Here is a 27,483-nt window from a genome sequence, read left to right as displayed (position 1 = left end):
ACCGTTATTTTTGCCGGAACCGAACCTGAACCCAAACCGAAAATTTCATGACACTGTTGAACCCGAACCGGAGCAGAACCGGATAAGATAACAGCGGTAACCGGTTCGCAACAAAACGGTTCGGACATAAAAGAAGTCCGAAGCCTCAATACCCGAACGAGGACATGGATTTCGCAGATTTTCACCTAGCAGTCAAACGAGGACTCAGCGCCTTTTTAACATGTTGAAGCGCAGTTGTCCCTGTGAGCGCAGCGGCAAGTGCCCCATTGACGCGCTGCGGCGTTTGCTCTTCAGAGAGGAAGCGCCACGCGGTTGATTGATTAACCAATCGCCCAAAATTTTCCTTTACACGCGAGCAGTAAAAGTTAAACAAGTCAGAAACATGGGAAGTGGAGAAGGAGTGCACGCAGGACGGTGCCTGTTTTATTGATCGTGGCTTGGAAAGTAAGTGTAGTTCTGCTTACTGGTAGTGCAATTGTGTCGTGACACGTTGCCTTTCTGTTGCGAATTAACTGCACGGCAGAGCAAGGCTGGAAGTCTTATTTTTGACATCATTCAGTACGATTTTAGATCGTTTCACGCTTCGAATTCAGTGTGCCGGCAAGTGCAGTCGTCTATGTAAAATAATGCCCATCTCGTTGGGCTTCCTTTTAAGTGTATCTTGCTGGCACTGTGCGTGCGAAAAAAAGAGATTTTGGGAACATAAAGTATCAGGACTACACCGCTCCATCAGCGTGGACGCTATTTGCAAGTGTCCATCCATTTCTCCTTTCTCTCGCTAAAGGGAGCACCTGACAACTAAAAACGTCAATGCAGACAATAGCAGTAAGATAGTAGCCACGCATATCCTTATAAAAGCAGTTCTATGGGAGATATAAAATGGAAGCGTTGAACCGGTTCGCAAACCGGTTCGAGGCTGCGAACCGGTTCGATTTTGGTCTTGGCCGAACCGGAACTGTACCGGAACGAAGTCCAAGTAATGCGAACCCGAACCCAAACCGAACCCGTATTTTTTGCGGTTCGGCACCCTGGTTAAAACACTCTAGCATTCATCCTATTCGCACAGCGAAACAGCTCTCGCCATGCTAGGTATTTCGCTCGGCCCAGGGCGAGAACTTCCTGTTCGCAGTACGTCGTTCACAAAGATAATAGTCTAGCGCAGATGCAGGCGAGCTGGTTGATCAACTTAATAATATAGCAAGCCTGATTTCTGGCAAAGACACAAAACGTTGTTCGGAAACATTGGTGTTAGCCAATATATCCATAGGATGTGCATACGTTGTGATATGGTTATTTACATCTCGGTACAAGAATGAAAAATAGCTAATGAAATTTGTCGAAATTTCAAGAAAAATAGAACAGGAACTTTGGTTTCTTCCTCTTGTACTTTGTTTTCAACAGAGCAATCGCCTCTTTGCAGACACTTCGATCTGCGTTCAAGACCAGGCTCCTTATAATATTCAGTATCTTTTGGATGTACGACAGTGACAACAAAGTGAAAAACTCCTATTTAGAGAAGCGGGTCAAGGAACTCCTTAAGTAAGTATCGACCTTCAAGTGCTTTCCAAAGTAACTGCTAACAATGTTTACTCAGAACTTTACTTCCCGAATAGTAAAGACTGCCTGGTAATCGCCTGGTCGTCTTGAGACACGAAGTGCCCCTGTAAAAATTGAATCTCAGATTAAACAAAAGGCATATAGAAATAGAACTACATATTGGCGTGTTATGTCCGAGCTATCTACCTGCCGGTGCCAGATCATATTGCTCGGGGTGCGATTGGGGTCGATTTCGCAAGGGATTGCGCAGACGCTTGCCTTATAAAAACTGACGGGGGCGTCGGAAGGTAGAGGCAAGGGAATAGCTGCCCTCTTGACATCGTGCCGCGAGGGCCTCGCTGACCCCAACTTCCATACACGGAGTTTGGATGGGAAGTCCGGTATCTTTACAGGTTCATTTTCCGTGTTCACCTGTGTGAACTTTGCTAACTGCAAATAACGTTCTTATGGTTTTCATTTCTTTTTAAGGATGGTCGCTTTCATATCCTATCGGCTCCCAAACTATGGCGGCATTTTATTCTTCGCCGATCACTTACTATGATACCGAATATTTCACGCGAATTACAGGCAAGTCTTTGTGTAATTTGATTAAATACACTGCAAGAGGAGACGCTGGTTGTTGAGTTTAAGGCGGAAGTCGCTCTTTGGAAATATAAGGCAACGTCAGAGCGAAACCGACCAGTGACGGAACGCCCTTGACTACCGTGAGTCGCTTGAGCGGTCAGCGTCTGCATCTAGTAAGAGAAACAGGGGTCGGATTCACAAACAAGTTCGTAAGATACGCTACGATGTCGTAGTCTACAACCGTCGTAAGACATCGTCGCAAATCGCGGGGTTCAGTATTCACGAAGGGATCGTAAAGGAGAGGGAGGTTCATGAGGGGGGACAGAACGAGCAAGAAAGAGCAGCTGACGTGCTTCCTGAAATGTGACCGTGGGATTAATGAGCGAGGGGGCCCGAGTGTATGTTATTGTTATAGAAACGACGTCAGCTCAACCAATGGGACCCGTAGCATCCTATGCCACATGTCACGGTGTTTGTCAACAAAATCGCGCGCTATTTTCAGAAGTGTGTTCTGAAGTTGATACAGAAGACACTCATCGGGCCTCAAAGCGTGTCCACCGGTCGAATTTTACGGAGAGGGAGATAGAGACCCTCGTGGAAAGGTACAAAACAAACAAAAACGCTATCGACGCCAGTGGCGATGAAGCAGAAGGAGCTAAAGACAAGCAAAAGGCTTCGAAGCACATCACTGCATCCCTCTTCGCGGTTTCGGGAATTACAGGGAACTTTGCAGAAGTAGAAGTGGGCAGACTTTAAAAGTTGAGTAAAAGAGAGGTACGATGTGGACGTTCGCAGGAACAGCACAATGAGAGAGTTCATTGGGAATTACGATAGTTGTTAGGGTGGATATTACAGAGAGGAAAGGAAAGGACGGTTATGAAATTTCATAACATTCACAACTATATTAATTTCAAACGTCAGGAGCAAGTGTAGACCGCAGAGCTAGGACCGGTGACGCTACTGGAGGAAAGAGTGGTTGAGGCCATTGACCGAACTGCTGTCCATGATATTCCTGGCAGTTTCGATATTGGTGGGTATGTGGGGGGGGGGGGGGGGGGGGAGGTGAGTGCATTGAACATTCTCACCGCAAATTTGTCTTAATTAATTCGCTGATAATGCTGTGCTCAGCTCTGACTCAGCAAAAGAACTCACCAATCCAGGCCCATCCCATCGACCATGTCCAACGAAGCCCCTTTCAGGGGGTACGTTTTCTCCCATGTGTACTTACCTTCAAAAAAAGCGACTGTGAATTATATCTATGATCCATGACGAAAACCCGAGACTGGGAAAAAGACGAAAAACAGACGACACAATTCGTCTTTTTCCCAGTCTCGGGTTTTCGTCATGGATCTTAGCCACCAGCTCGCTTGCTTTTTAACCATTTTATCTGTTTATTTATATCTATGTACAGCCTGCTCAGCAGCCTCAGGCATCCGCCTCATGGTCAAGCAAGGACTCATGTTTGAGCAGGGGCATTCAGAAGAACCATCCGTAGAACCACAAGCATACTGTACCTCCTCATGCTTCCTCACGTGCATTCACAGTGTACAGTCAATTGAGTCAGTAATTATCTGCCTGTCTTCTCAGATTAGTGTGTGCATGGCATTTCATGAAGGTGTCAAGATGATAGCCGCACTGGGGCAGAGGAAGTTTTGGAGACTCACAAGAAAACTGAGAAAGATTTAGCAGGCCTGCTTGTTCTGCAAAGGCGAATGCTTGCCATAGAGCAGCATAAGTATGGGGTGAACACATTGCCAGGCGGAAGCTTAAACCATGGCAACAGTGAATAGACTGCGTACATAAGTATGTGGAATCCTCATTTATTTAGTTGACTTCAGTTACGAAATTATTTAGGAGCGTAATCAGACATAAATATGTTTTCTAAAACAACCACACTCTCCATCCCCCGGGCACTCCACCTGCACAATTTCAGAATATGCACACGTAGACGGAATGTTCACAGAGAAGAACCTTGCTTACGCTACATTGCATGACAACTGCCTGGACATGACCAAACATAATTTACCCAGGGTGGTCTTTAGAAGTTCACTCGGTGTGCGAATGAACTTCACTTGAACGATTGCCCGCTCCACGACTTCACTTGTTACACCAACGATGATGCGGGAACAACTGCTTTGTCTCACGGCCGCCACATCTCCAATCACCAATTGGAAGCTTCTACTTGAATAAAAGCGACACGCAACCATCACCTGCACGTCCCCGCGAATAGCGTGGCAACGAGCAGTTGGTCGCCACAAAGCGGGAGCCAACACGTCGCACAGGCTATACGAATCCCAGCACTTGACACTCTGTGGTAGCGTACCAAGTGGCTCTCGGAGACGTCAGACAAGGTCACACGTTTCCAACAAGCCCTCTCACGTCGCAAACCTAGTTGCGGTTCCAACTGTTCGAAATCCACAGCGGCCAAAGTAGGCAGCCATGTTTGCCGCTGATTGACTTTCGACAGCTCGGGGGCTCTCTTTGGATTTCGCCGTAACTTATGACGATCTTACGACGCCCGCGCTTCGTGAATCCGCACTTTATCGCAACTTTGTCTTACGACGGACTTGCGACAATTTTTGTCGTGCGAACTATTTGTGAATGTGACCCCAGAACCCAAACACATTGCTAATCGTCTCAGCGCTGCCCTCTGATTGGTCCTTCAAACGGGTGGGCCATCGATTTCTTCCCATTCCACGCGTCAAAACGCCGGCGGCAGCCATATGATGCCCCATTGTCATTTAACTGCACAATGCAACCAACAAACACACACCAACATGGCGCACCAGGTGAAGCTGGACGAAGATATTCAACAACCTACAGCGCTCAGGAAGACGGAGGTTCAGACAACGACCGGTGTCTCCAATAGAAACCGCACCACAGTTTAATATACCACACCGATGTTTGATTTCACACGGGGAGGGGGGAGTATTCATTTGGTGAGACCGGCCTGTACTCTTGCTGCTAAATACCACCTGTAACCAAATATCAACTTTCTTCAGCCTGTGGCTGAAGCCATGCACGTAAGGGATGACTACAGATCCACCCGGCTTCTTTGCTCCGTCATGGAAGCTGTGAGGCGGAGAACTTGTGGGAGCGGAACCCGGCGTCAACGAGGCATCGAACCTGTCGTTTGAAGCTGATGTTCATTATGTCTTCACATGTGTCGTGAAGAGACGACCGTGGAATAGAAGAAGCCAAGACATATTTTACCCACTTAGATATTGATGAGTTAAATGATAGGAGTCACTGAATTCATTTACAAGCATTCATTGACAGCAGTCAATGAGGTCAAGATCCTTCACCGACTGTTGGTTGTACTGCCAGCACAGACCCCTTTCCAAATGAATCGGTAGGTCCAAGAATTGGATGTGATCCGCCACAAGGAGTTCTACAGTGAATTGCAACCTAAGCTGGGGCGCCTCGATGATACCTGAGATGCAAAAGGCTTGGACATGTTTGGGGAGCAGGGCAAAGTAGTTGTCCACATGCTTGGAGACAGTGACGCCAACACGTTTAAGATTTTCCGATAACCGGTGATCTTTTGCAGACAAGAGTATCTCGCTGAGAGCTTGTGAAAGACATCAAGCGATGCATACACTCGACCTCTCGCGGTACATCACACCCTCCAGTAAGAATACTGACGAGCGAAGACGTGGGTTGAGCAGCCTCACAAGCTCAGAAACAGACAGGTCCACTGAGTTCTGGAAGCCCACATTTGCATCCATGATGGCATCATCAAGAAGATGGAGGAGGAAATTCCAGTCCAGGCTATAGAACATGCCGCTGATGTTCATGAAGGGACATGTGAATTCTTCATTTCCGTGGAGCTTCTTGAGGTTGTTCACATAATCAGTGGAATTCTTAACCCTCAACGGTTGTTGGACCAGAGTATGTGCGAAAGATTTGTGGCGATAAGAGAGCGCCACGGATTACGGCGATAGGGGGCAGCCGTGCTCCAGGGGGGCGTACCCCACGCAGAGGGATAAAAGCGGTGATCCGCTGGATAAGACCCCTTTTTTCGTTGTGCGGTTTTTGCTGGGTGCAAGCTGTCTGAACGTGAAATAAACCTGGTATGTCTGTTTGAATTTCTGTTGTGCTGCTTGTTCCTTCGCGCACGGAACGGACGGGCTGACGCCCCGAGGTTGTGGGAACTTAGGTTTCCACAACTGGCGCCCAACGTTTGGGGTTCGAGCTCGTTCGTCCCGTGGCGGGGAACACGCGGCACTGTGAGTTTGTGTAGTTAGTACTTGTTGTAGTTTACAGTTTTTGCTCTTAGTTTTTTTGCCGTTGTTTTTTTGTGTGTGCGTTTTTCGTGTGTTTCTTTGAGTTTTTCAGCTCCCACCCGGTGGACGAGCCCTCGGAGCTGATGGCTGACAAGGCGAAGGTGCCCGCGCCGCAGTCAGACGCCATCACAACAGCAGAACTCCTGTCACGCATGACGGAGTTGTGCTCGTTGGTGGTTCAACGCCTGGATGCCGGGTCGGTTTCGCCGCCGCAGGCACAAGCACCTCTACGACTCAACTTACCGGTGCCTACCTTCTCAGGTTACACCGATAAGAAGTCTGTTGCCGATTTCCTGGATGACCTCACCGCCTATCAGACGGGTATGGGAATTTCGGATGAAGTCCTAATCCAACGCATCCTGCAGGTTGCTTTGGTCGGAGACGCCGCCCGCTGGCTTCGGTTGCAATCGGAGTTTACGTCCTTGCAGGACTTCCAGGAGCGGTTCAAAAACGAATTCCTTCCCCCGGATTACGAATACCGTGTCCTAGAGGAATTACATAAGCGTACTCAACATCCTGAGGAAAGCTTATCTGAATTCGTTCGGGCATTGCAGGATCTGTACAGCAGAGCGGATCCCACTGCTACGGAAGAGCAGCGTGTCGCACGGGCGATCCGTCAGTGCCACCCGCGCTTCCGGCCCTACTTAAGAGCCCATCGCTTTGAAACCCTTGAGGCGTTGGCCCAGGAGGCTCGTTCAATACAAGGCGACCTCCTGGCAGAGCTTCAATACCGGCCCCCTCCGCCCCCGGAGCTAGCGTTGGAACCGCGCTGCGCGTGGTCGGGAGGAGCCGCCTCGGTCGAACGCCTGTATGCAACAGGTTTGGGTGACAACCCTCGTAATTCAGACAATGCGGAGTCATCCCACCGAGCCCTAGATCCGTTCCTCTATGACCAGAGGACGATCCCCGCAGGAACGAGCCTTGACAGACCCGTCCCGCCCCGAAGTCGCGGTCAACCTGGCCTTTCAGCTAGCGAAACCCCACGGCAGCGGGAGCGGCATCATCCTGCGCCCCCGCAGCCACGAGCGCCCAACGGCTGTTGGAATTGCGGCAGCCCTGACCATTTTCGTCGGGAATGCCCGCGACAAAGACCGAACACCCGTAATGTGCCATCGGGAAACGGTCGCAGCCGGCGTCCATGAATGCTCGCTCAACGACGTCGGCAAGTTGCGAAAAAAGCGAGCAGACGGTTACTATCCGTGGCCTTGATCAGTCAAAAGCTAGCGTTGCAAGCGGTAAGATAACGCAAAGAGATGCTTTGGCTCCTTTTGCTTTTTCTGTCCGAGATTACATCGAGGATAAGGAACCAAACATCGCCGTTCGAATTTTGGGTAAAGATTACATCGCCCTTAACGACACGGGAGCTACGCTTTCCCTTATCGGGGATAGTGTTTATGAACATTGCGTATCACGGCACGTGGAATTGCAATCCACAGATGTCACTCTTCGTCTTGCTTCCAATGACGCCGTTCCAGCACAGGCAGCAGTTGTGCTCTGGGTACGTTTGGATGGGAGACGACGAAAGCAGGGCTTCGTGCACCTTCCTGGCCTGGCAGTTCCTGTTATCCTGGGCAGAGACTTCATCATCCGGCAGAAGTTGGTGCTGGACCTGCCCAATGGAGGATACGTGTACCACGGCTCGTCGGGATTTTTCCGCTTCGCCGCAGCACGGGAACACTGCACAGCACAGCAAGCTGTGGCAGCGTCTGTTGAAACGTCTCGGCTGCCGACTGTCTTGGGGTCATTCCATGGTCCTGAGGAGCAACGCCGTCAGCTTGAACAAGTACTGCGGCAGTTTGACGGAATCTTTACCGAAAAACCGGGTAAGTCGTCTGTGTTACAGCATAGCATAGACACCGGTAACGCTAGGCCCTGGCGTTGTAATCCCAGACCATTGAGTGTGCATAAGCGTGCTTTATTAGACGCTGCTCTTGACGAAATGCTCCAAACCGGTGCAGTTCAAAGGTCCCAGAGCCCTTGGGCATTTCCTGTTGTTCTGGCTCCGAAACGAGATGGTACGGCTAGGTTATGCGTCGACTACCGTCGACTTAATGCAATAACTGTAAGGGACTCTTATCCCTTCCCGTCCATTGAGTCAATCTTGTATTCCCTGGGCAATGCAACTGTGTTTTCAACGCTTGATTGTAGTAGAGGATTTTTGCAAATCCAAGTTGCCCCGGAGGATGTCCCAAAAACAGCCTTTACGTGTCATAGAGGTTTGTTTGAATTTGTACGAATGCCTTTCGGACTGTCTAATTCACCCGCCAGTTTCCAGCGGTTGATGGATATAGTGTTGGGAGATGCGAAGTACAATTTCGCAATGGCATACATGGATGATGTCGTAGTGTTTTCTAGAAGTTTTCAGGAACACTTGGAACACCTATCAATCGTCCTTGCAAGGATGAATGAAGCGGGCATAACGATCAACCCCCGCAAGGTGCAGCTGGCATCGTCTAGGATCAGCCTTCTCGGCTTTGTGGTGGACGGAGGGACCATCCGTCCTAACGACGACAAGCTAAAGGCGATCACGGACTTTCCGGTTCCCGGTAACGTCCAAGCCTTGCAGCGCTTCCTAGGTATGGTTGGTTTTTACAGACAATTCATTCCTAATTGTGCCGAGCTAGCGCAGCCGCTTAACCAGTTGTTGCGCAAGGACACGCGCTGGACTTGGGGAGAAGAGCAGGAACGATCATTTCGAGCTCTATCACAAGCAATCGCTGATACGGCTAAGCTTTATCTGCCCGACCTTAACAGACCATTTGTTGTGCAAACAGATGCAAGCGATTATGGTGTTGGCGCAGTTCTCTTCCAGGAGCATGACGCTATTCTTTGTCCAGTGGCTTTTGCAAGTCGCACGCTGAATCCGGCAGAACGGAACTACTCCGTGACGGAAAAGGAGTGCTTGGCGATCATCTTCGCTTTCAGGAAGTTCGACCTTTACCTGGACGGCAGTACCTTCACTGTCCAGACTGACCACCAGGCACTTTCTTGGCTGCAGCGGCTCCATAACCCGTCTGGACGACTTGCCAGGTGGGCCCTGATGCTACAAGGCTACTCCTTCAACGTGGAGTATAGGCGAGGCTCAACGAACGTGGTAGCAGACGCACTGTCCCGCGCGCCTCTACCGGAGGGGGAAGAGGAAGGCACCGAGGCGCCTTCTCAACTTCTGGCAGCAGCACAGGTGGCACGAGACGTATCTTCATCTTGGGGCACGGTCGTGAGCAGAGAGCAGCTCCTAGACGCTCAGAGAGCGGACGGCCTTTGTCAGCGGGTGTCGCAGTGGATAGCTGAGCAAGACTCGGCGGACACCGGAACGACTGACGGACGGCACGACTCCTATCTGCTGGGCGAGGATGGCATCCTGTTCAGATACATACCCCAGGCGGATGAGGACGACGGCTCATCCCCGTTCAGAGTCGTGGTGCCACGGAAGTTGCGTAAGTCTTTCATACGTTACTTTCATGACTCGGCCTTGGCAGGTCACAGCAGCGGCCGGAAAACTTATGAAAAGTTGTGTCGTGTTGCGACATGGCCAGGAATGAGACAGGATGTAACAAAGTATGTTCGTACTTGTCCCGTATGCCAGAGAGCGAAACCTCGTGGTGGTTTACCCCCTGGGCGCTTACAGCCTGTTCAGAGCAATAGACCCTGGCAGATAGTTGCTTGTGATGTGATGGGACCATTTCCCCGTAGTCCTAGAGGTAACCAGTATTTGTTCGTGGTTACTGATCATTTCACGAAATGGGTTGAGCTGTTTCCTCTCAGGACACTGACTTCCCAGAGAGTGTGGGAAAAGTTACTCGACACCTTTTGCCGGTTCGGGTTTCCCGCACAGCTGATCACCGACAACGCAGCCTACTTTACAAGTAAGGTGTTCTCAGATTCTTGCGCTGTCTTAGGCATTCAGCATAAGAAGACTTCCCCGTATCACCCTCAGGCTAACATTACCGAACGTGTTAATCGGAACCTGAAAATGATGTTGGTTGCTTTTACTAGCCAGCACCACCGTGACTGGGATCTTCGCCTGGCTGAGCTGGCGTTCGCTACGCGGACGACGGTCAATAGGTCTACAGGATTTACCCCGGCGTTCCTGAACTTGGGACGAGAGGCCCCTTTTCCTGTGGAGAATGCTCTGGGCCTCCGGGATGGTGCTACCCGGCCTCCTTATTCAAGGTTTGCTGAGGACCTCCGGAGTCGACTGGACGATGCAGCCCGGACGGCTCGGGAGAACCTGGACGTCGCAAGGTTGGACCAGGCTCGCCAGTACAACCGTGGACGTCGGAACCTCACCTACAGCGTCGGTGACCTCGTCCTTCGACGGACTCACCCGCTAAGTGATGCGTCACGAGGCTTTGCAGCTTCACTCGCAGATAGGTGGGATGGCCCCTTCGAGGTAAGTGCGTGCTCCTCCGGCCTCGCTTACAGGCTTCGTCGCTGCGACACCGGCGAAGAGACTGGGCCGGTTCACATCTCGGACTTGAAGTCTTACCATCTCCGAGACCCGGACGGAGAGGAGCCCGATTCGCAACCTGCCTCCCTCCAGGACCTGGACCCGGATCCCGTTCCCGGACCTGCGTCCAGCCGCTACAACTTGCGTCCCCGCAGGCGGCGCACGTAGCTGCCACTATCTCCATCGCTAAGCATAGTGCTTGTGATTTAGTGCTTTAGTAGTGTGATTTCTGTTCCACAGTTTTCCGCTATCTGTTTTGGGGGGACGCCTTCTCAGGCGCCCACGGTTTGAGGCCGCCTTCTCACCGCTTCCCTTTACATCTCCTCTCAGATGCAACGACGTCCGCAGCATCCCGCCCGCCGTGCACCTGCCCGCTCCCGTTCCCGCGGAAGCCGCCCGGATCCGGATCCACCCCAGCACCACTCCGTGGCCACTTGGACAGTTGTGTCCCACGGACAGCCGGTTTCCTGGGCATCCCGCACACGGTGGGCTCACCAGCCAAGGCCCCTCCAGGGGGACGACCCCACACAGACTCCGGCTCCGTTTCGCGGTCTGACGCTCACCGACCGCCACCCGGCCGATCCCCTACAGCCCCTCACTGCGGAGGAGAAGCGGATCCTATGCCCGCTCTGCTTGGTCCCCGAACTGCACCGTCCGACACACCGCCGGGGCCCACTTCACCAGGCCCGAACGGAGGCCGCCCGGACAGCCAACGACGTGACAACAGCCCTCTCCACCCTCAGGCGGCTCAGACCCGAACTTCTGGTGGAGACCAGGCCTCCCCCTCCTCCGCCGCCTGCCCCCTCTTCAGCCATGGACGACGCCGTACTAGACCTGTCGGACGACCTCATGACCCTGTAAGGGAGGGGGGGGGGGTGTGGCGATAAGAGAGCGCCACGGGTTACGGCGATAGGGGGCAGCCGTGCTCCAGGGGGGCGTACCCCACGCAGAGGGATAAAAGCGGTGATCCGCTGGATAAGACTCCTTTTTTCGTTGTGCGGTTTTTGCTGGGTGCAAGCTGTCTGAACGTGAAATAAACCTGGTATGTCTGTTTGAATTTCTGTTGTGCTGCTTGTTCCTTCGCGCACGGAACGGACGGGCTGACGCCCCGAGGTTGTGGGAACTTAGGTTTCCACAGATTTTTGTAGAAACCTCCGATGCATTCCTGCCAGCATCCCGTTTCTGTTATCATAAAGACCTAAGCGGAATGCCCTTCTTATGTGTTTCGGCGGTTAGTCCTCATAGTTACCGAGAGTGCCTAAAACCTCCAAATTCCAAAAAACACCAAGTGCACATGCATATGTCGAAACCTGCCATTGAAACTTTCCAGTCATCATCATTCAAATAAAGTTGTTGTTATGCACAAAAAAACATGGTGGTTTTGGGCTTTTGGTGCTGATCCAGCAGGAAATGAGAACGTGCTCATAACCACTGACTACTCATCACCACCGAATGACGAGAAAGTACAAAAGACGTGCTTCCTTGTCACGTGTTAGAAGCGACGTCTGAAAGGGAGGGAGGGAATATAACTGCTTTCCTGAAACTGTTTAATCATGTCTTACTGATCATTAAATAACAACAGTTTGCACTCTTTGTAAGTCACATAGACAATTTTCATATCCTGTATGAATAGTACAATCATCATGTGACCAACGCAAATAAGGTTTTCACCGTATCACTTCTGAAGCATACATAATAATACACGTGAAATATGCAAAAAAAATACAAGAAAAAACAATACAAGACGGTAATCGCCCTTTGTACCAATAATGTACAACGGTATTTGTTTTTGTACGAGAGCTATATAAAAATGAATTGAAACGAGCATCAAGAAGCAAACTCCGCATCAGATACACTTAGATTTTGGAAGTCGAGTTATTCATTCATTTCCAGTAAGGAAAATATTTATGTAAATAAGTACGCTGCTATATATGCCACAAAGCGCGACAACGTGACAACTTAAGAGTTGAATGATATGTTGGTGAGGATTTATCAAATGTCCGGTGAGCGATAGACGATTCCAGGAAATCCCAGTGTTCCTTGCGCAAGCGTTGCGTCCAGGGAGGTTATTGTCTAGAGGATGCGAGTGCAGCCCTTCAACTTTGGCATGACCAGAATTCAGGGACACCTCCTGCGGTTCCGGTTTTGCCTGATAGCAGAACGACATGTAAGAAAGTCAACTTAAAAGATAAGCACGACGTGAGGAGGAAAGCAGATGGAAAGAGGCGCGGGCAGAAGAAAAAGGGAATTTGCACATCAGATATCGCTACATATCGAGCGCGGGGCAGCCTACTGCAGACAAACAAAGCCTGAGGAGACTGCACGATCGCAGACGCCAAACCAAGAGGGAAAATGTGATGAATCAGCTCTGAAAACTTTCACCAAGCAGCTCCGTTGCTGTACTGCTCTTCAGAAGTCTAAGCTCCAACTCATAGCCTGTAGAAGACTGCGATTGGCACGTGTAAAGTAGGGCCTGATCCACGATGACAAAACGCGGCTCGGTTTCATTAAAGGTCCTCTAAATGTCGTCAAGAAAAATAATAAGGAAACAATGAACTCTGACTTCGCCTGCAGGTGCGAACAAGAACACAATGTTAATGATGAACAGGTAAAATTAAAAGTAAAATAAAAATAAAAACATGAATTTGGACCACCCTTCCCCTTGTAAAGCTAGCGATTAAAGATTATTTCTCTACTATTCTTCCTTTGCCAAGTACATCGGAAGGTGGTGAAGTAGGTCGGCAGAAGTGGTGTACTTTTCACACGCTAAGCGTACAGGCGAGAGGTCAGCATTAGAGCAATTAAAGCAAACCAGAACAGGAATTCATTATGCCATAGTGCCAGTACGGCATTAATAAGCCCTCCAGGAAGAAAACTGGTGCTGTCGTCTGATGTTATTCTCGGAGCTCTCTTTGTAAAAGAAAAAGAAGTAATACGAAAACGCAATGGTCCGCGGATCGAACCAGCGAACGCCAATACCGACATCTCCACCGCTGAGCTCACAACACATCAGGTTATTATCCTGAGGGATCAAGACGCAAATGCTTCGGAATCCACACTGAACCTGTCGTCACTTCTTTCGACGTGGGAAAAATCCTGGAGCATCCTACACTTGCGCACAAAGTTGTAAAGCGTAGAAGACAGGTTCAGCTTTCATGCCTGACATGGACATTTTCTGGGGAACATTATTTTCGCGAAATACAAGGAAACAGGCACGCCAATGTATTCTGCCATGAAGCCAACACGGCGAAAATAAGTGCCCCAGGAAACAAACTGTGACGCTCTTGAGCTTCCATTCCGCTTGTACACTATCGAGGGACATCTCATAAAAACACCTAAGTGTGGACAATTCTTTCTAATGCTCGGGGTCAACGGATATTCTAACAAAACTAGGTGGAATGCATTGCTTCAATGGCGGGCAGAGAGTACGCAGGTCAAGCCAACTTTAAGAGGGGATGTCCCTGAATCCTGGGAAGTGGCTGATCTTGACACCTTGTGGACTATCGGGCGAGGAAGGAGAAACTGATACGATTTGGAGACCTTCTCCTTTCTGATAACCAAGTACCCCAGCTCAGAGTGGCGCTGAGCTCTCTGGGATTTTCTGAAATCGTTCATTGTCCGGGATCGATTCATTGCATGTCGGCGCTCATGTGGCTGCTCGGGGGGGGGGGGGGGGGCGACAGGCGAAGAACATGAACTCGTTCTTGCATGCGTTGTACGTACGTGGATTCTGCCCATGTCAAGTCTATACATGTTTATTCAGTTCTGTTTACGTGGGACTGCATCCTAGGCTAGGACTCGAGGTCCAACTTCGGAACATACGTATTATCTGTTTTAAATAAAAATACCTCTAACATCTGAAAGAAGCGGTAGACCTGATCAAATTGCATCAATAAAATATTTTTGTGAACATCTGTGCATTATTTGCTCGTATGCGTGCAGGTGCGGTCGGGGAGTCTACGACTGGGTGCAACAGCAACGAAAAAAACCGCGACGGTACTGCTTTAAGCTGCAGCCTTGTCGAATCTCACCCCCTCCCTAGTGTGCACTACTCATGTGTTGCATTTGAACTAATTTATTGAATGACATCCGGAATGTGGTTGCTTGCGTATAGCCTTAACAATAGGCCGTTTAGATTATATTATGACAGGAAGAAAAACCCGATACACGTAATCGTGATGTACCAGCTAGTCTGCACTCTCCCTCTTATACTTATATCACCTTTCCTAATCTTTGGTGTACCTCCGCTGTTTAGGTTAAAAGAAGTAACTTTACATTAAGAGTCTTCTGCTATAGAGCACAAGCATATTTCCACACGCTCAATCTTAATTATTATATAGAGATGCATTTTGTGCCCTTCAAATTGTAGGTTAAAGATGGAGTTCTCTCCGTGACGTTTCTGGATCTAGGCGCCGATTCAAGAACGGATGTCTGACGTACATCAATATGTTCGACCAGTGGTCTGATAACGTCTCGAAAGTTGACTTCATAATTGTGTGTTGGTTAACTTTAGACAGCTTAGTACTTGCATCTTGTTTACTGACGTCCATACTGTGATGCTGCAGGTTGGTGGACTTCCTGCTCTTCGAAACCCACGCACCACCAGGCAAGTCTACCTGTAAAACTTACCTTCCAAATGCATTCAGTCGTGCGACGGTGCTTGACCTGAGTTCAGCTGAAGGGAGTTTTGTTATGGTGAGTTACCCGATTGTTTCAGCTTCAATAACGCACACAAACCATACAGAGTGTATTCAGATTATGACTGCATTCGATTGTGCTCCATGCGTATATCATCCACGTAAAATTCCCACGTAGCTTTCCCGTTTCAGATAGGTGAATTAAGTCGTATTTAGTATCCGGGTTTTCCGTGACGTCACGACTATTCCCGACATCACAACTGTGCAAGACGGTGCAACGACAACCGGCGCGTCCAAAGCGAAAGCCGAGGCGAAAGTCATGAGCGGTGTATAGGACGAATTGTTTCTTGATAGTGACGATTGCTTGTGTTACACCAGTTATTTCCAGGACGAATGTCCCTTAACAGCACACCCGTTGGCGGCACAGAACGTACAAACTGGAAGGCATGAAATCAAACAGCTCAGGAAAAAGGTGCTCACATCAGGATTCGAAACTGGGCCTTCTGATTTCCGGTCAGGGACAATACCTTTATACACGGCAGCAGGACGGGTTCACACGAGGGACCGGACCGGGGGCCGTAGGGACCCCGCCGAGCATTCACACGTGACGACGGACGAGAGTCCGTCTCCAACAACCCTTATCAGGCTGCTTGAAAGAGCTTTCTCACTTTTCTGCACTGTGGTTGCACAGAAAAATTTACGCTTCTTACGTTGAGGTACTTTTCGTCACAAACATTGCGTACTGATGGAAACCGCTGCACTAATGAAGTAGAAAAGAAATTGCTATGGTCGCTATACAAACGTATTTCGCGGTCGACGCCTTTGCGTAGGAGCAGGGTTGCCGTACTGGGAACTCATAAAATGTCCAATTCGTTAAAGAGAAAGAACTCAAAATGTAACGGAGTTTTCAGCAAAGGAAACAGACAACTGTCAGCTCTCCAGTCTGTACATGTACTAAAAGCTATTTACATGATAAGTACTAAAAGGGCTGGCCGATTCACAGACATGGAGATTCAGAGCCATGGACCCCTGACCCCTGTGCCGTTGACCCCTGGGTCCTTCGTTTATTTTTCCCGCCTATCAGCAGGCGGCGCGTGTGCGGAGGGTTGTCCGCGCGCTTATCGCCGGGGGAGGGCTGCGTGTGCGTTATCGTTGCGTATTTTTCCGCCTAGGCCGACTTCTTTTGCCATTTTTCCGCCTGGGCCAACTTCACTCACAAATTTTTGCCGCTACAACAGGTGTGTGGTGGGCGGTTTACATGCAAGTGTAGAAATGCGAAGGATAGCTATACACAAAAGTACAAGTGAAACTATATTTATTAAAGTCAGTAGTGCCACGAATTATGCTGTGACCCTGTGTGGAGGAGAAAAACCCATCCAAAAAACCTGAAGCAGAAGAAACACAATACAATACATGTAACAAAGAATATACTTATTACAGGTACGATAAAAGACATTGAATAGGTATCACAAATCAAACACAATATTTTTTATTAACAGTAATCATACACACAAGTTTTCAGTGAATCAGAATTAAAATGGATTAGCACAATTAATCAAAGAAGATATTCTAATCAATACTATTACAATCAAAATTACAAGTTGTATTATACAAAGTCTGAGACGTGAGAACCATCATTGCAACAGTGGAGTTTTAATTACAAGTTCTGATACATGTAACTAATTTCGAGCACAATATGGAAGCTAAGTTTAATATTCCAACATGACGCAATTAATCAGTTTCTTATGAAATGAATAGCGCAGACATAAGGAAATAATTCGAATCAACACGATCAACAAATAGCATTAATATAGAACCAAACCGGCATATCCTCCAACATATAGGGAAATAATAGCTACACAATACCATATCAAAACGAGAAACGAACACCACATTTAATCAAAGAAGATATTCTTAATCAATATGATTACAATAAGAATTACAAATTGTATTATGAAAAGTCTAATATTCCTATACGTGACCACCATCATTGCAATAGCGGGATTATAATTACAAGTGCTGATAGATGTGTGTAATTAATTGTGAACAGCAGAGACCTTGGAAGACCATGGAACACGAACGACAAGAGAACGACACCAACACAAGAGGAAATAAAATCTATAACACTACATTTAATCAAAGAAGATATTCTTAATCAATACCTTCACAATCAAGATTACAGGTTTTATTATAAAAAGTCTAATATTCCTAGACGTAACCACCATCATTGCAATGGTGGGATTATAATTACAAGTGCCGATAGATGTATGTAATTAATTGGGAACAGCAGAAACCCTGGAAGACCATGGGACACCAACGACACGACGACACCAACACAATATGAAATAAAATCTATAACACTACATTTAATCAAAGAAGATACTCTTAATCAAAACAACAGAGGAGAATAATCTTTCATTTTAACTATCATAAAATCATCTTCGTGACATACTCTAATCGAACACTATACAATTTTCATTCTAAGAGACACTACAAACCTTACTTTGTTTTATGAATCCAACACAGAAAATAGATATGTTAAAAATGAACTTCACCACATAGCACGCTCCTAGCCAACTACCAGCTCTAATGATAGCTGCCCTGATTTGTTGAAGACGGGAGGCGTACGCCTGTTTTGTGACAGTTAAGAACATTTAGAGCACAATAGGGAATCTACGTTTCATGTTCCAACATTACACAACTTTTAATTAATCAGTTTCTTATTAAGTGAATAGCATACACGTAAGGAAATAATGAGAAATAACACAATCAACAGCCAGCATTAATAGAGAGCCACACCTGCGCACCATCAAACACGTAGGGAAATAATAGCTAAACAATATCAAGACAGGAAACATTACAAATTTACTACTGTGACTAGCACGGACTTAACGCTGAATAACAGAGAAACACTCTAAACGGCGCATCATCCAACACGTAAACAACAGATACACACAAGAAAGTAATAGAGAAACAATCTATCAAAACGAGAAACATTACAAATTTAATACTGTGACTACAACTGACTTAATACTGAATAACAGAGAAACACTCAAAATGGTGCATCATCCAACACATAAACAACAGATACACACAGGAAAATAATAGCGAAACAATCTATCGAAACGAGAAATGTTACAAATTTAATACTGTGACTAGCACACACTTAACGCTGAAGAACAGAGGAACACTCTAAGCGGGCCACGTAAACAACAACAGAGGAAAATAATCTATCATTGAACCATCATAAAATCATCTTCGTGACTTAATCTAATCGAACACCATACAATTTTCATACTAACGAACGCTGCAAACCTTACTTTGATGGAGGAAGGGAGTTGCCTCAGGACAGAAGCCGCCGATATTTCGAACAGAGACTGTTCTTCTTCTGGGCACCGTCCTCATCATTGGCATGGTATTTAAAGGGTTAGGTGTGACGTGTTTAAACGTTCATGCGAATTGTGGGTCAACAGCCCGGAGGGAAGAAAGGTCCGTACGGGTTTTTACGGCGGGAGTGAATGGCTGCTTTGTTAGAGTGTGGAGGGGATTATGTGAACGTAGTGATCTAGGCTACAGACCGGTTGCAGAAAAATGGAAGGTTCACGAACACGTGGACGAAACGGGACAACAGGCAAGAATTCGCAAGCATAGCGAAAGATAAGGAGGTTAGTGGTTACGTGGGGAAAATTCCAGAACGAGCAATTTTTTTTAAATATATATTTGTAATACAAAGTTGTGGCATGCAATAAAGAGAGCAGAAAGCAGTGGCCATGCAGAACATAACAGATGATAATGGAGGTAGATGGGAAAAGCATATTTTATTTGTGAAGTGTTTCTAGGGTGCCTTGTGATTTGTTGATACCGGACGAGTGAAGAGCGTTGAACTTGTATATGAGATAAGACTCCTTATCACGTCTGTCACGTGTGGATCTAAACCCGGTTTCTAGAATATATAGTTTAATGTTGTCAAAATTGTGACCAGGAACGTTAAAGTGTTCGGCGACTGCTTTGGGGAGTTTGGTGGACGTGTCGGTTCTGTGTCCGGTAAGGCGGTTGTTCATTTGTTGGCCGGTTTCACCAATGTATTGCATAGAGCAGTCGCCGCATTCAATGCAGTATATAACATTGGAGCTTGTGCATGTGAATGCGTGGTTAACGGGGTGGGTGTAATTGCTCGCAGTGCTTTTGATGGAGTTAGCGTGTTGAACGTGCTTGCATGTTTTGCAGCGCGGGAGGTTGCAGGGTCGTGTTCCCGTGTACGGGGCGCTCGTTTTGCTGATTTTGGCATTGACCAAGGAGTCTGCCAGGTTTCTTGCGCGTCGGTATGTCACCTGTATGGGATTTGTGAATATGTTGTTAAGTCGGTCACTGCTTTGGAGGAGGGGCTCGTGCTTCTGTAGAATGGCTTTGATGTTTGGAAGTGCGTTGGAATATCTTGTGATGAAGCTCATTTGGCACGCGTCGGGATTTTTTCGGTTTTCCAGAACCTCGTTTCGATCGAGTGTGAGTGCCTTGCGACGGAATTCGGTTAGGAGGGAGTCTGGATAGTCCCTTTGGGCAAGTGTACTGCAGAGTTCGTCAAGCTTCTCAGCGTAATCTGTGTCGTTTGAACAAATTCTGCGTAGTCTTACACTCTGCCCGTTAGGAATTCCAACCTTACAGTGACGCGGGTGGTGACTCTTGAAGTGAAGGTATTGTTGTTTGTCAGTTGGCTTTTTGTACAGGGTTGTGACGAGGTTGCCGTTGTCTAGTGATATCGTGGTGTCGAGGAAGTTAATTAAGTGAGTTGACTGTTGTGATGTGAACTTTATGTTGCTATGCGCGGTGTTCAGTAGATCTACGAACTTTTGAAATTCATGTTCCCCGTGTTCCCATATTATCAATATATCATCGATGTATCGAAGGTACACCGTGGGTTTTACTGAGAGGGCGCTGAGAACTTTGTTTTCTAGGAACCCCATGAAGATATTTGCGTATGTGGGTGCAACAGGTGTGCCCATACTTGTACCGTGTACTTGTAGGTAGTATTCACCATTGAACTCGAAGTAGTTCAGTTTAAGAACCAAGTCCATTAGAGCGAGTATGGTTTCCGTGTCTTTTCTGGTGTTTGTAGTTTAAAGGGTATTGCAGAGGGCTGTGATTCCGTCGTTGTGTGGGATGTTAGTATACAGTGATGTCACATCCAGCGTGGCTAGTATTGTGTCCCTACCAAATGTACGAGTGTTGTTTATATCTCTGATTATTCTGAGGAGGTGGGGTGTGTCTTGTACATGCGATGGCAGTGTTGTCGGAATATGGTTTAAATAGTGGTCCAGGAATTTCGAGAGTCTTTCTGTTGGTGTGTTGTTATTAGATACAATTGGCCTGCCGGGGATGTCAGCCGTGTAGAGCTCGTTGGAGTGTACCTTGTGGATTTTGGGCAGTAAATAGAAACGACCTGCGTCTGTGTTTGATGGGGTGAGATATCTGAGGTCATCACGTGTGATGAGCTTTCGTTCGTGGAGGTCCTGTATGGTATGGGTTATTAGCGCCGTGTACTCCTTTGTTGGGTCATGGTCCAGTTTGAGGTAGTGTTGCGTATTGTTGAGTTGCCTATGTGCTTCAGAGATATATTTATCTGTGGGCCAGATGACGATACTCCCACCCTTATCTGCGGGCTTGATAATGATATCATCTCTGTCAGCTAGCGCATTGATGATGTCACGTTGTGTTTTAGTGAGGTTGTGACCACGCGAGCTTTGGGAAATACCGCGAAGGATGTCGTTGCTTACTTGTTTAATGTACAGGTCTAGTGCGGGTTCTCGGCCGTGATTTGGTGTCCAGGTTGATGGTAGTCGGAGGTCGTTGTTGTTTTCTTGTGTTGTATGAGCGAAGAATTCTCTAAGGCGTAGCCGTCTCGCAAAGTCTGATATGTCTTTGTGGATTTCGTATTCGTTAACAGAATTGAGTGTAGGGCAGAATGTTAACCCCCTAGAGAGGACTTGTAGTTCGTCGCTGGTTAGTGAGCGTGATATATCTATTACGGTGCTTGCGTCAGCGTTTTCTCGGGGTGGCTCAGCGATGTTGCGGAGAGTTGTGGTTGTGGTGCTGGAAATGATTTGTTCGGCTGCTGCGTGTGTCGTGTTAGTGGGTCCGGTATCCGTGTCGTTGTTGGAATTAGGTTTTCCGAGTTTTGAGTGTTCCTTGTTAGCTAGCTCGCGGTTGAGTTGTTGAATGTGTAGTTCGAGAATGTTTGCCTTCGCGTCGGTGAGACTGATATTGTTCATATGGGCCTGGATCGTAGCGAGTTGCGCGTGGCACTGTTTCTTTAATATTTCAAGAAACGTACGGGCTGTGTTGTTAAGGGCTGATGCCCACTCTAGCTCTAGTTCAGGTGTCAGTTTTCCTAATGCAGGAACTGTTTTAGGGGTGAGGCCTTTAGGTACTGTGTTGTGAGTCAGGTGGTAGGTGTAGATCCGTAGATGATGTAGGTATCGGCTACGTTTCTCCATGAGTTTTCGCATTCGTAGAAAGTTCGTTGACTGCATGGTAGGCTGGTGATTAGATAGTCAACGGTGTTTTCTGCGTGATGTGCGCGTGCGTCGTGTCTGTGGGGTCGGTGGCTGTGGGGTCAGTGGCTGGGGAGACTCGCTGTGTTCCTCGATGTCATCTGTCTGTGTTTGCGTGCTTGTGGTTTTCCGTGTCACAGTTTGCGTGAACTTTGTGTGTGTGCGGGTTGTGTTTGGAGTGTTGTCGTTTGCCGCGTGTGTATGCGTGGGTGCAGTGGTCGTTGTGGTCCCCTTTGATGCCATCGTGTGTTCTGGCGTGTTTGCGGTGCTGGCACTTGAAGTGTAAGCTAGTTGAGGATGTTGTGTTTGAGCGTTTGTCAGTGCAGGACGGCATCTATGGACCATTAGGTGTTTGATGTTGTGTGCCATAGCTCGTACGCCTGCGTGGTTTGGGTGGATGCCGTCCCGAGCGAGATGTGCTTCAGCGTGGTATTCGAAAGCTGCGTGTGTGATAACCATAACGTTGGTGTGTACCTGACGCATGTGGATGAGGTGGTTGTTGACAGCGCGCGCCTTCCTGTCGAACTCGTGTAGCCATGTGTCCTGGTATATGTATGTTCGGTGTTTGTTCTGTCTTCGGGGAAGTATCGTTGTCAGTACTATTTCAGCGCCTGGTCTGTTGTTTGTGATGAAGGAAACTAGTGTTTCGAATTCCTGGATGACATGTTGTGCTGTCGAGCGTGCGATGTCGTTGGTCCCTACGTGGAGTATGAAGTGCGTGATGTTCGGTGGGGCGGCGGTTACGTGTGTCATGATGTCTCGTATTCTTGCGCCGCTTGAGAAGTGTATGTGAGGTCCGTGTTCTCCGTGCGGGATGTGTTCGTGTATGTACTTGTAACAGCTATCCCCTAGGAGTGCGACATGTGAGAAAGACAGGACGGGTTGCTTACCTCCTGAGGCCATCGGATCGTCAGTAGCGAACGTAGATGGGTAGAAATCCAGCGAACCGGTAGAGATGTAGGAAGGGAGTTGCCTCAGGACAGAAGCCGCCGATATTTCGAACAGAGACTGTTCTTCTTCTGGGCACCGTCCTCATCATTGGCATGGTATTTAAAGGGTTAGGTGTGACGTGTTTAAAGGTTCATGCGAATTGTGGGTCAACAGCCCGGAGGGAAGAAAGGTCCGTACGGGTTTTTACGGCGGGAGTGAATGGCTGCTTTGTTAGAGTGTGGAGGGGATTATGTGAACGTAGTGATCTAGGCTACAGACCGGTTGCAGAAAAATGAAAGGTTCACGAACACGTGGACGAAACGGGACAACAGGCAAGAATTCGCAAGCATAGCGAAAGATAAGGAGGTTAGTGGTTACGTGGGGAAAATTCCAGAACGAGCAAATTTTTTTTAAATATATATTTGTAATACAAAGTTGTGGCATGCAATAAAGAGAGCAGAAAGCAGTGGCCATGCAGAACATAACAGATGATAATGGAGGTAGATGGGAAAAGCATATTTTATTTGTGAAGTGTTTCTAGGGTGCCTTGTGATTTGTTGATACCGGACGGGTGAAGAGCGTTGAACTTGTATATGAGATAAGACTCCCTATCACGTCTGTCACGTGTGGATCTAAACCCGGTTTCTAGAATACTATATAGTTTAATGTTGTCAAAATTGTGACCAGGAACGTTAAAGTGTTCGGCGACTGCTTTGGGGAGTTTGTTGGACGTGTCGGTTCTGTGTCCGGTAAGGCGGTTGTTCATTTGTTGGCCGGTTTCACCAATGTATTGCATAGAGCAGTCGCCGCATTCAATGCAGTATATAACATTGGAGCTTGTGCATGTGAATGCGTGGTTAACGGGGTGGGTGTAATTGCTCGCAGTGCTTTTGATGGAGTTAGCGTGTTGAACGTGCTTGCATGTTTTGCAGCGCGGGAGGTTGCAGGGTCGTGTTCCCGTGTACGGGGCGCTCGTTTTGCTGATTTTGGCATTGACCAAGGAGTCTGCCAGGTTTCTTGCGCGTCGGTATGTCACCTGTATGGGATTTGTGAATATGTTGTTAAGTCGGTCACTGCTTTGGAGGAGGGGCTCGTGCTTCTGTAGAATGGCTTTGATGTTTGGAAGTGCGTTGGAATATCTTGTGATGAAGCTTATTTGGCACGCGTCGGGATTTTTTCGGTTTTCCAGAACCTCGTTTCGATCGAGTGTGAGTGCCTTGCGACGGAATTCGGTTAGGAGGGAGTCTGGATAGTCCCTTTGGGCAAGTGTACTGCAGAGTTCGTCAAGCTTCTCAGCGTAATCTGTGTCGTTTGAACAAATTCTGCGTAGTCTTACACTCTGCCCATTAGGAATTCCAACCTTACAGTGACGCGGGTGGTGACTCTTGAAGTGAAGGTATTGTTGTTTGTCAGTTGGCTTTTTGTACAGGGTTGTGACGAGGTTGCCGTTGTCTAGTGATATCGTGGTGTCGAGGAAGTTAATTAAGTGAGTTGACTGTTGTGATGTGAACTTTATGTTGCTATGCGCGGTGTTCAGTAGATCTACGAACTTTTGAAATTCATGTTCCCCGTGTTCCCATATTATCAATATATCATCGATGTATCGAAGGTACACCGTGGGTTTTACTGAGAGGGCGCTGAGAACTTTGTTTTCTAGGAACCCCATGAAGATATTTGCGTATGCGGGTGCAACAGGTGTGCCCATACTTGTACCGTGTACTTGAAGGTAGTATTCACCATTGAACTCGAAGTAGTTCAGTTTAAGAACCAAGTCCATTAGAGCGAGTATGGTTTCCGTGTCTTTTCTGGTGTTTGTAGTAGAAAGGGTATTGCAGAGGGCTGTGATTCCGTCGTTGTGTGGGATGTTAGTATACAGTGATGTCACATCCAGCGTGGCTAGTATTGTGTTCCTACCAAAGACACACCCCAAGACACACCCCACAAGACACACCCCACCTCCTCAGAATAATCAGAGATATAAACAACACTCGTACATTTGGTAGGGACACAATACTAGCCACGCTGGATGTGACATCACTGGATACTAACATCCCACACAACGACGGAATCACAGCCCTCTGCAATACCCTTTCTACTACAAACACCAGAAAAGACACGGAAACCATACTCGCTCTAATGGACTTGGTTCTTAAACTGAACTACTTCGAGTTCAATGGTGAATACTACCTACAAGTACACGGTACAAGTATGGGCACACCTGTTGCACCCACATACGCAAATATCTTCATGGGGTTCCTAGAAAACAAAGTTCTCAGCGCCCTCTCAGTAAAACCCACGGTGTACCTTCGATACATCGATGATATATTGATAATATGGGAACACGGGGAACATGAATTTCAAAAGTTCGTAGATCTACTGAACACCGCGCATAGCAACATAAAGTTCACATCACAACAGTCAACTCACTTAATTAACTTCCTCGACACCACGATATCACTAGACAACGGCAACCTCGTCACAACCCTGTACAAAAAGCCAACTGACAACCTTCACTTCAAGAGTCACCACCCGCGTCACTGCAAGGTTGGAATTCCTAATGGGCAGAGTGTAAGACTACGCAGAATTTGTTCAAACGACACAGATTACGCTGAGAAGCTTGACGAACTCTGCAGTACACTTGCCCAAAGGGACTATCCAGACTCCCTCCTAACCGAATTCCGTCGCAAGGCACTCACACTCGATCGAAACGAGGTTCTGGAAAACCGAAAAAATCCCGACGCGTGCCAAATAAGCTTCATCACAAGATATTCCAACGCACTTCCAAACATCAAAGCCATTCTACAGAAGCACGAGCCCCTCCTCCAAAGCAGTGACCGACTTAACAACATATTCACAAATCCCATACAGGTGACATACCGACGCGCAAGAAACCTGGCAGACTCCTTGGTCAATGCCAAAATCAGCAAAACGAGCGCCCCGTACACGGGAACACGACCCTGCAACCTCCCGCGCTGCAAAATATGCAAGCACGTTCAACACGCTAACTCCATCAAAAGCACTGCGAGCAATTACACCCACCCCGTTAACCACGCATTCACATGCACAAGCTCCAATGTTATATACTGCATTGAATGCGGCGACTGCTCTATGCAATACATTGGTGAAACCGGCCAACAAATGAACAACCGCCTTACCGGACACAGAACCGACACGTCCAACAAACTCCCCAAAGGAGTCGCCGAACACTTTAACGTTCCTGGTCACAATTTTGACAACATTAAACTATATATTCTAGAAACCGGGTTTAGATCCACACGTGACAGACGTGATAGGGAGTCTTATCTCATATACAAGTTCAACGCTCTTCACCCGTCCGGTATCAACAAATCACAAGGCACCTTAGAAACACTTCACAAATAAAATATGCTTTTCCCATCTACCTCCATTATCATCTGTTATGTTCTGCATGGCCACTGCTTTCTGCTCTCTTTATTGCATGCCACAACTTTGTATTACAAATATATATTTAAAAAAAATTGCTCGTTCTGGAATTTTCCCCACGTAACCACTAACCTCCTTATCTTTCGCTATGCTTGCGAATTCTTGCCTGTTGTCCCGTTTCGTCCACGTGTTCGTGAACCTTCCATTTTTCTGCAACCGTTCTGTAGCCTAGATCACTACGTTCACATAATCCCCTCCACACTCTAACAAAGCAGCCATTCACTCCCGCCGTAAAACGCGTACGGACCTTTCTTCCCTCCGGGCTGTTGACCCACAATTCGCATGAACCTTTAAACACGTCACACCTAACCCTTTAATACCATGCCAATGATGAGGACGGTGCCCAGAAGAAGAACAGTCTCTGTTCGAAATATCGGCGGCTTCTGTCCTGAGGCAACTCCCTTCCTACATCTCTACCGGTTCGCTGGATTTCTACCCATTTACTTTGATGGAGGCATCCAAGACACGTGTTCGGTACGATGTGATAGGATCTCGGTTTTTCTTTAAAGGCCGGAGACATAATCTCTCTGTCTATACAACAAAAGCGAAGCAACTGTGCATGCTTTATCACTCAAAGGGTTCCTATCATTATTCCTCTTTCAGCAAACAAGGCGCTCTCAAGGTCAGATAAGATAGTGCAAACGCGATATATTTTATTATGCATCGCAAATAGATGTCGGTATTATTCGCGGGGATCACTATCTTTTCACATTCTTTCCTTGAAACCGAAGTCTTTCCTCAAAGTGGATGACATAGTCGGCTAAGTTTGTACTGAGGCGATATTTTTTATTGAACATGTAGAGAAAGTCCAAATTAGTCAATGATAGTAACAATACTCAATCAAAAACGAGAAACTTACAACAGTATGGAAATTGATTTACAAATAGATGCGATGAGTAAGAAAAAGCGTGTGCTTTCAATTATTCTATGTACAAGACCGCGCTAGAATCCTCCCTTCCTTAACTTGATGTTGGTATTGGGGTCGTCGGCTTTCATTACTCACTTTATTGCTTGAACCCATGAGCTGATCCTGTTTATTCATTGAAAAT

General features: G+C 47.5%; 1 protein-coding gene and 1 long non-coding RNA gene across 2 annotated transcripts in view; both read left to right on the top strand.

The window, feature by feature from the left end:
* Positions 1–27,483, top strand: part of LOC135392378 (uncharacterized) — a 322,651-nt gene that overhangs the window by 179,314 nt on the left and 115,854 nt on the right. The window contains exons 11-12 of the mRNA XM_064623094.1: positions 1,421–1,539; positions 15,423–15,552. Of these exons, the coding sequence (XP_064479164.1) occupies positions 1,421–1,539; positions 15,423–15,552 (249 nt within the window). The remainder of the gene's footprint in view (positions 1–1,420; positions 1,540–15,422; positions 15,553–27,483) is intronic.
* Positions 5,959–11,469, top strand: LOC135391462 (uncharacterized). Its single transcript, XR_010421957.1, has 2 exons — positions 5,959–6,194; positions 11,188–11,469. It is a non-coding gene; the product is annotated as an uncharacterized LOC135391462 (long non-coding RNA).

This window comes from Ornithodoros turicata, chromosome 4 (genome assembly GCF_037126465.1).
Source record: "Ornithodoros turicata isolate Travis chromosome 4, ASM3712646v1, whole genome shotgun sequence".
Taxonomy (NCBI): domain Eukaryota; kingdom Metazoa; phylum Arthropoda; class Arachnida; order Ixodida; family Argasidae; genus Ornithodoros; species Ornithodoros turicata.
The sequence above is the reverse complement of the archived record's forward strand: the minus strand, read 5'-3'. Positions and strand labels throughout refer to the sequence as shown.